Source organism: Populus nigra, chromosome 8 (assembly GCF_951802175.1).
Source record: "Populus nigra chromosome 8, ddPopNigr1.1, whole genome shotgun sequence".
NCBI classification, from domain to species: domain Eukaryota; kingdom Viridiplantae; phylum Streptophyta; class Magnoliopsida; order Malpighiales; family Salicaceae; genus Populus; species Populus nigra.
Genome location: NC_084859.1, coordinates 21,788,763 through 21,797,654, shown reverse-complemented (window position 1 = coordinate 21,797,654; position 8,892 = coordinate 21,788,763). Strand labels below are relative to the sequence as shown.

The 8,892-nt window shown below is 34.1% G+C and overlaps 1 protein-coding gene across 1 annotated transcript; it reads left to right on the top strand.

Annotated features, from left to right (window-relative positions):
• The first annotated feature begins 4,016 nt into the window (after positions 1–4,016).
• On the top strand, positions 4,017–8,469 carry LOC133701824 (chaperonin 60 subunit beta 2, chloroplastic-like). The gene is made up of 15 exons (XM_062125935.1): positions 4,017–4,169; positions 4,696–4,948; positions 5,054–5,179; positions 5,509–5,646; positions 5,719–5,814; positions 5,928–6,170; positions 6,254–6,488; positions 6,684–6,853; positions 6,960–7,037; positions 7,125–7,196; positions 7,294–7,398; positions 7,551–7,643; positions 7,728–7,820; positions 7,970–8,093; positions 8,215–8,469. Exons 2-15 carry the CDS (start codon positions 4,712–4,714, stop codon positions 8,226–8,228), a joined length of 1,824 nt encoding a protein of 607 aa, XP_061981919.1. The 5' UTR covers positions 4,017–4,169; positions 4,696–4,711; the 3' UTR covers positions 8,229–8,469.
• The last annotated feature ends 423 nt before the right edge of the window (positions 8,470–8,892 follow it).

Here is an 8,892-nt window from a genome sequence, read left to right as displayed (position 1 = left end):
TTTAACAGGTTAACATGGTTTGACGAGTTCACCCATAAATTTTTTTTTTCCTTTTTTTTCTTTTTAATTAATTTTTTTCGTTTACTTTAGTTAAACTATAACTCTGCAGTAAAAGATGAGCTGATTTTTTTTTTACACTTTTAGGGTTTTTTTTTGTTTTTTTTAATAATTTATTTTTGTTAATGTTAAATTTTTTTATTCAGTTATCATACTTTCATGACACGGATCCTGGGTTTAATAGGTTAACATGGTTTGACGAGTTAACCCATAATTTTTTTTTTGCTTTTTTTTCTTTTTAATTAATTTTTTTTGTTTACTTTAGTTTGTTAATGTTAAATTTCTTTCTATTTAGTTATTAGACTTTCATGACATATATTTCAGGTTTCACGGGTTAACTTGGTTTTACGGGCCGTCAAATTTTATTTTTTTAAAATAATTTTTTTTATTTAATTTAGTTTGTTAATGTTAATTTTTTTATTTAATTATCAAACTTTCATGACACGGATCCCGGGTTTAACGGGTTAACCTGGTTTGGCGAGTTAACCTGAATTTTTTTTTATTTTTAATTAATTTTTTTCGTTTAGTTTAGTTTGTTAATTGACAATAAACTAAAATTGCTCAGTGTTTCACAGTGCAAGTCCACAGTAAAACGCTAAGCTGTCTTCTTTTATTTTTTTTGTTTTTTCTCTATTTTTTTTCTCTGTTTTTTTTTTGTTTTTTTTTGTTTTCTAGCCTTTATAGGTTTTTTTTTGCTTTTTTCTTTGTGTTTTTTTCTTTTAATGAATTTTTTTTGTTAATGTTAATTTTTTTATTTAGTTATTAGATTTTCATGACACGGATCCCGGGTTTGACGAGTTAATCTGGTTCGACGAGTTAACCTGAAATTTTTTTTTTGCTTTTTTTCTTTTTAATTAATTATAACATATACTAAAAGAGATTAGTGTCTTACCGTGGACTGCACAGTGCAGTCCACAATAAAACACTGATGCTTTATGTTTTTTTTTTAAGTTGTCTCATTCTTTTTAGCTTTTTTTTATGCATTTCGGGATTATTTTTTTGCTTCTTTCTTTGTTTTTTTCTTTTCACAAATTTTTTTGTTTAATTTAATTTAGTTTATTAATATTAAATTTTTTTTATTTAGTTATTAGACTTTCATGATACGTTTTTCGGATTTAACGGGTTAACCTGGTTTGACAAGTTAACCCATAATTATTTTTTTTGCTTTTTAATTGATTTTTTTCATTTAATTTAGTTTGTTAATGCTTTTTTTTTCTATTTAGTTATCAAACTTTCATGACACATATCCCGAGTTTCACGGGTTAACCTGATTTCACGGGTGAACCCAGTTAATTATAGGTTAACCGTCAATTTTTTTTGTTTTTTTATTTTCATAAATTGTTTTTGTTTAATTTAGTTTGTTAATGTTAATTTTTTATATATAGTTATCAGACTTTCATGACACAGATCTTGGGTTTAACGGGTTAACATGGTTTGACGAGTTAACCCGGATTTTTTTTCTTTTTTATTAATTTTTTTTGTTTGGTTCAGTTTGTTAATTTTCACTTTTTTTATTTAGTTACCATAAATTCATGACATGAATCCCGGGTTTAACCGGTTAACCTAATTTGACGAGTTAACCTGTAATTTTTTTTTTGTGTTTTTTTCTTTTTAATTTTTTTCGTTTAGTTTAGTTTGTTAATGTTAAATTTCTTTCTGTTTAGTTTTTTTTTTCTTCTTAGAGGTTTTTTTATTTTTTATTTTATTTTTAATTAATTTTATTTAAATAATTTAGTTTATTAATATTAAATTTTTTTCTAAGTAGTTCTCGACTGATGTCTTTAGTTTTTCTTTTTCTTTTTTTGTTATTTTTATGCCTTTGACTGTGGACTGCACAGTGCAGTCCATAGTAAAAAGACTGATGCCTTTTATTTTTTTCTTTTTAATTAATTTTTTTTGTTTAATTTAAATTGTTAATGTTAAATTTTTTCTTCTTTAGTTATCAAACTTTTATGACACAGATTCCGGATTTGACAAGCTAACCTGGTTTGACAAGTTAGCCCAGTTAATTCTGGGTTAACCCATTAATTTGTTTTCTCCTTTTTAATTATCAAACTTTCACGATGTAAATTCAAGGTATGACGGGTTAACCTGATTTGAAGGGTTAACCCAGTTAATTCATATTGTTTTTCTTTTTTTTCATTAGTTTTTTTCTTCATGTTGGTTTTTTTTCTTTGTTTTTTTTAACGAATCTATTTAATTATCATATTTTTATGACACGACCTTGCAGCCAGACCCATGTCCAATGCTATTGGGTCTGATATTGCAGTCCATACATTTTTATGCTAAGAGTTAACCCAAGTTTAAGTTATTATTAATATTATAAATATTACTTTTGGGTCAAGCGTTGCAACCAAATCTAAGAGTGTTGGGTATAACTTTGCAAAAAAACCTAACACTTTTAGATCTTGATTTTTTTTAAAATACAAAAAATAATTGACTCGCAACATCGCGCGGCGCATTAAATTAGTTCAAAACTAAAACAAGGAGAGACTTCCGGCTAATCCTAATAAAATATTCTGCTTGCTGCAGGGAGACATGGGCCTGACTCATTTACTAGCACTAATCCTTATGGCCCAATGTTGATCTCGTGTTAGCTTTGATTCCAAGCCCATCGTGGGCTTTTATGTTCAATTTAAATTGATGGATTTGATTAAGTTATTGATAAAAATCATAATGAAATCCTCTCGTGTTTTGTTATGTTATTAAATTTAAGTTAAATGAACATGGTTTATTGCATGATAGATAACTTGACTACTCGATTTGTTTTTTTTGTACCTCCTCTCATTTTCATTTATTGTATTCAAGAATTAGTTTTTTTCTTTCAAGTTCAGTTAAATTTTATATTTTATTTTATTTATTTTTTTATTATATTATCTTGATATCATAACACGAAAATAATGCTTGATGGATCAACTCGAGTTAACCCGGGTTGTGTTTTATGTTTTTTATTTAATTATTTTTTTAATTTTATTATTCAACATTAAATCAGTTGGGAATTGAGTTTCATAATCTATATAGATTTGTTTTTACGAGAATATCTTGATATATCTTGCTTTCTTCTAAGACCCTCTTTCTTTTCAACTACTGGCCAAGTTTGCCTTGGCCAGTCTTCAGCTCACCTACTTATCTTTTTCTTGGATCATGTTAATCATGTGGACAAAGTTGGATGTAAGCCGAGACTAGAGTACGATCCGAGCATTCACTTTCACCTGAACCCTTGATGTTTAGTGAGAAACAACCAACATGTGAATGCGAGCTTAAAAGTTTTTTTTTTGCTTGTGATAAATCTAGTAAGCTCTTTCAAGCTCATAATAGAACTTTGGGTTTAGACTGAAATCTTTGTTTTGCTGGGTGTCAAGATCAAGATTACGAGTTTTGACATTTTAATCTTGGTTAAATAAAGTCATTTTTTTCCCGAGTTTTTAACCAGTTAACTAAATTTTTTTTCCTGTGTATTTTTCAATTCAGACTGATTCAACACAAAATCAGTCAGGCCAAGCCCAATTAATCCATTAGACCGATACAAGTTAAAACAATTATCGAGCAATCAAACACTTTTTTTACATTTCACACCATCATGAGAATGAGTGTATATAGTAAGGTTATGTTTGAAATTGTGATATGTGGTTTAAAGTGTATTTTATTTAGAAATATATTAAAATAATATTTTTTTATTTTTAAAAAATTATTTTTAATATTAACACATTAAAATAATATAAAATAATAATAAAAATTCAAAATTTTAAAATATATAACTTCCACCGTTACATAAGTAGGACACTGGTCGTTGTAGTGGTTGTACCCAAAACTACCAGCGCAAACAAAGCAATCAACATGACAACACCAAAGGTTCTAGAGTGTTCTAATATAAGACAAATCAAGCGGCAATAAGTCTAATCAACGGTCTAGATTCGCTAGAACCTTCAAGACCAAACCCCAAGTAACACTCATAAAAGTAAAAACCTACTCTTTCTATAGCTTTCCAAGGACTAAGAGAGTGTCAATAAGATAAACCTGCACCCACCTCCCCAGCCACCCACCATCGCCTCTCATCCATAAACCCCATTTCTAAAACCCCATTACCCCAGCACCGGCCGTTTCATTTCCCTGTAAGCTCTCACACCCCCTTCTTCTTTCGTATTTGTTTGCCTTTACTGTGATAAAGTTTCAATCTTTACACTGTTTCTTATCCTTTTCGTGGCATGCTAATCATACTAACTTGTGAAAAATTCCCTAAAGTTTGCTGCTTTATATAGTTTCTGTTATTCTGGTTTTTGTATGGAAATGAATTCTTTCATTTGTGCTGTTTCATGCTTTCAGTAATGCAATTTCGTTAGGAATATACTTGTTCCTGTAGGCCTTATTAGTTGGTGATTGAAGCGAGTTGGACAAAGAAGCTTTTCTTTTTCCTGGTTTTTGATTTGTGTTTCTTGTGAATTATTTAGTTTCGCACTCTATTGCTTCGAGGGAACCGTGTTACTGTAAAATATTGAATTGTGCTTGGAAGAGAATTTTGTGATTGGATTCTCTTTTATTGGGAATTTTAGCTAGAAACTATGAACATTAAGTTCTCAGTGAGCTTAAAATAAATCAAATCATACGGAGACTCAAACCTTTTTTTTTTAATGTTACCAGGTATTAAAGAATAAAAATGGCATCGACTTTTACGGCCATGTCCTCGGTTGGAACCTTGGCTGCTCCCAATGGCCGTGTTATGGATAAGAAGTTTGTATTTTCTTCAAACAAGTTGTCATCTTTCGCTTCCATTTCTGCAAGTCGATTTGGTAGGCCACAGAATGTAGTTCTACCAAGATCAAGTTCTCTCAAGGTTAATGCTGCCAAGGAGCTGCACTTCAACAAGGACGGTTCTGCAATTAAGAAATTGCAAGTGAGTTTTTAGTTACTGGTTTTGTTGAGTATTTGTATCCTGCTGCAGTGTGTTTTGTTTGGTCTTTTTTGCCTTTTGCTTACCGGATATGTTCCTTTATTGCAGACTGGTGTGAACAAGCTTGCAGATTTAGTTGGGGTTACCCTTGGACCTAAAGGCCGGAATGTTGTTCTTGAGAGCAAATACGGTTCGCCTAAAATTGTTAATGATGGCGTGACTGTTGCTAAAGAGGTATGCTTTCTCTGGATTGCTTGTGTTGTTTATAACTTGAGGGATGGCATCTCTATTCTCCTCTCCTTTTTTAGATGCATGCTAGAAAACGTAGTAGTGGCTTCCCACTTTGGATGAGGCAAGCTAAATATTCCACTTTATGTTAATTCGTTATGCTATCCATATACAGATTTATGAGCTTAGGAATTTCTTGTGGCATGATGATCTTCCTTCTGGTTCTCGCATGTGTTGGACAAGGACTATGGCCATTTCTGTTCGCCATATCATTTTCTCCTCTTGTTGCACATCATTTTTTGTGATTATTTTCAGAATTCTTTACCTTAAATTAGGTTGAATTAGAGGATCCGGTTGAGAATATTGGTGCTAAGTTAGTGAGACAAGCTGCTGCCAAGACAAATGACTTGGCTGGTGATGGGACTACAACATCTGTTGTTCTTGCGCAAGGCCTTATTGCAGAAGGTGTCAAGGTTGGTATTATGGTGCATACATTCTTCTATGAATGTTGAGCGTGGCAACCTTATCCATTTGTTTGTTTGCAGGTTGTGGCTGCTGGTGCAAACCCTGTTTTAATCACTAGAGGCATTGAGAAGACCACAAGAGCTCTTGTAAACGAACTTAAGTTGATGTCGAAAGAGGTATGTAGAGTGAGGTAGACCTTGCCCATGGGTAATTTTCATGATGCCACTGTGACCTTTGCATGCATGTATTAAAGTTGAAAGGATTGAATGAATATAATTTGGGATTGCAGGTTGAAGACAGTGAACTTGCAGATGTGGCAGCTGTTAGTGCTGGGAACAACTATGAAGTTGGGAATATGATAGCTGAAGCTATGAGCAAAGTCGGTCGGAAGGGAGTGGTCACCCTTGAAGAGGGAAAGAGTGCTGATAACAGCCTCTATGTTGTTGAGGGAATGCAGTTTGACCGTGGTTATATCTCACCTTACTTTGTCACTGATAGTGAAAAAATGTCAGTTGAATATGAGAACTGCAAGGTATGTCATTCACAGTTAGTCATGCAGGCTTTTGTAGTTGATTTTTTCTCCTGATGTTGACAATTCTGTATGTTTTGGTATAGTTGCTTCTTGTGGACAAGAAAATAACAAACGCAAGAGATCTAATCTCCATTTTGGAAGATGCAATTAGAGCTGGATATCCAGTTTTGATAATTGCTGAAGACATTGAACAAGAAGCTTTAGCAACTCTTGTTGTCAATAAGCTTAGGGGTGCTTTGAAGATTGCTGCCCTCAAAGCTCCTGGTTTTGGGGAACGGAAAAGTCAGTACCTTGATGACATTGCTATTCTGACTGGAGGTCAGTGTTTTACCTCTGGATTCTTCCCTCTCTATATGATTTTATTTTTGTTTATGGTGTTCAGCTATTATGTGCCTTAACTGTAGATATGAATGCCCTTGTTACATGTTTGCTTGGGAGTGGATACAAATGTTCACCGCTGACATTATTATTTTTATTTTGCTGATGTTAGAAATTTCATTCATTCGGTTTCAGGAACTGTTGTCAGAGAAGAGGTGGGGCTTGCCTTGGACAAAGTAGGCAAAGAGGTCTTGGGACAAGCTTCTAAAGTGGTTCTTACCAAGGACACAACCACCATTGTTGGTGACGGAAGCACCCAAGAAGCAGTAAATAAGAGAGTTGCTCAAATTAGAAATCTTATCGAGGTGCCAATTCTGTCTTCTCACCTTTCCGTCCTAACAAAAATGTATGTGTTTTTTTCTTCCTCCAGTGTGGTTTATTGATGCTAAATGCAAGATAATAATAACGCAGGCTGCTGAACAAGACTATGAAAGGGAGAAACTCAATGAAAGAATTGCTAAGCTGTCCGGCGGTGTTGCAGTGATACAGGTAATTTTCTTATCACTCATGAAATAGAGACACAAAACTGTGTAAATTGTATTTTAACTTAAATGGACATGCTTTTAAATGCTAAAGGTTGGAGCACAAACCGAGACAGAGCTTAAAGAAAAGAAACTGAGAGTTGAAGATGCTCTTAATGCAACCAAGGTAATTTATCTTACACCACCTTTGTCTGTATTGTTCTTATGTTCTTAGTTAAATTATTTGGACACCATCCAGTCAGTATCATCTCAATGGTTTTCAGGCAGCCGTTGAGGAAGGTATTGTGGTTGGTGGTGGGTGCACCCTGCTGAGACTGGCATCAAAGGTGGATGCTATCAAGGATAGTCTTGAGAACGATGAAGAAAAGGTAATGTGCTAAATCATCATTTTAAGAACTTATAGAATGTTCTGTTAAGGAACTCGTAGGATGAGATATAAAGGAACTTATACATGATCTGTATTTGTTCTGTGTAGATTTTGTTTCCGAGCTGCTTAAAAATTGCTTTTGCTTGATTGCAGGTGGGAGCAGACATTGTAAAGAGAGCTCTGAGCTACCCCCTGAAGTTAATTGCCAAAAATGCTGGTGTTAATGGAAGTGTGGTCAGCGAGAAGGTATCTAAATTTGCTGATGTCAAATTCTGGTACTGTGTCTGGTCTAGAACTAGCTGCAGCTAAGATCATTTCCTTTTCTTTTAGGTGCTCTCAACTGACAATCCTAAATTTGGATTCAATGCTGCAACTGGAAATTATGAAGATCTGATGGCTGCTGGAATCATTGATCCAACAAAGGTGAGCTAGCATGCTGATCTATATTGAGGGTCAGCTTATGATTTGTCTGTTGGTGTTTGAGTTCAAAGTTAGAAGTCTCTTTTGGCTCAGAAGCTGTGTGTTGTTGGATTTAAATATATACTGAGTGTTAGCTGTCTTCTATCATTCAGGTGGTCAGATGTTGCCTGGAGCATGCATCATCGGTAGCAAAGACGTTCTTGATGTCCGACTGTGTAGTTGTTGAGATTAAGGAGCCTGAATCAGTGCCTGCTGGCAACCCCATGGATAACTCAGGTTTGTTCTTCTGAACTATGAAACCTTGTGTGATTGTGCTGCCCGTGTTGCTCGCCGTTAAGTGCTCTGTTTCTCAAGTGACTGCCTCACTGAGTTTTCTGTTCTTGCATTATTGTTACAGGATATGGGTACTAGGAAGGCAGCTGTGCAACACATAAGAGGATCAAATAAGATCAGGGGCCCTCATAGAAGCAAATGATCTTTAGTTTGATGACTGGTAATGCGTCTTTTGTAAATTTGATTACCAATGTTGGTAGAAATTACAGATTCTGGTGAGGGTAGCTTGCCGGAATACGGCCTGTATTATTCTGCAATTAATTGTACAATTGCAATGATTTTGAACCCTTTTTTGAGTTGCAAGTCTTATCTTTGCTCATGCTCTCGTTGCTCCACAATTGCTAAATCTGACGATCTGTTGATATCACCATTAATGGTTAGTCTGAGTTAACTGTGGTGTCAATAAATACCTAGAGTTTATAGCTTCATCCCCACAAATTTGAGAAATAACTTGATGGTGGCAATCATAATACAGTAATCAGAGTAGATTATGGGCTATATAAAGAACCATCTACCACTCTATATGATTAAGACCGGCAGTCATAATTGAATGTTGAGAATTAAATTATGAACAGGGATTCAAAGGAAGGAGGTTGTTATCTCTTTCTTGAAGGGAACTCAATCTCCTCAATCCATTATGAACAGGGAAAAGAGAAGCTGAACTTGTGATTTTGTAAGAAATACATGCGCTGCTGCGCAAAGGGAAGGTCTCAGGTCTGGTGTGCTGAGCTTTATCTTGCCT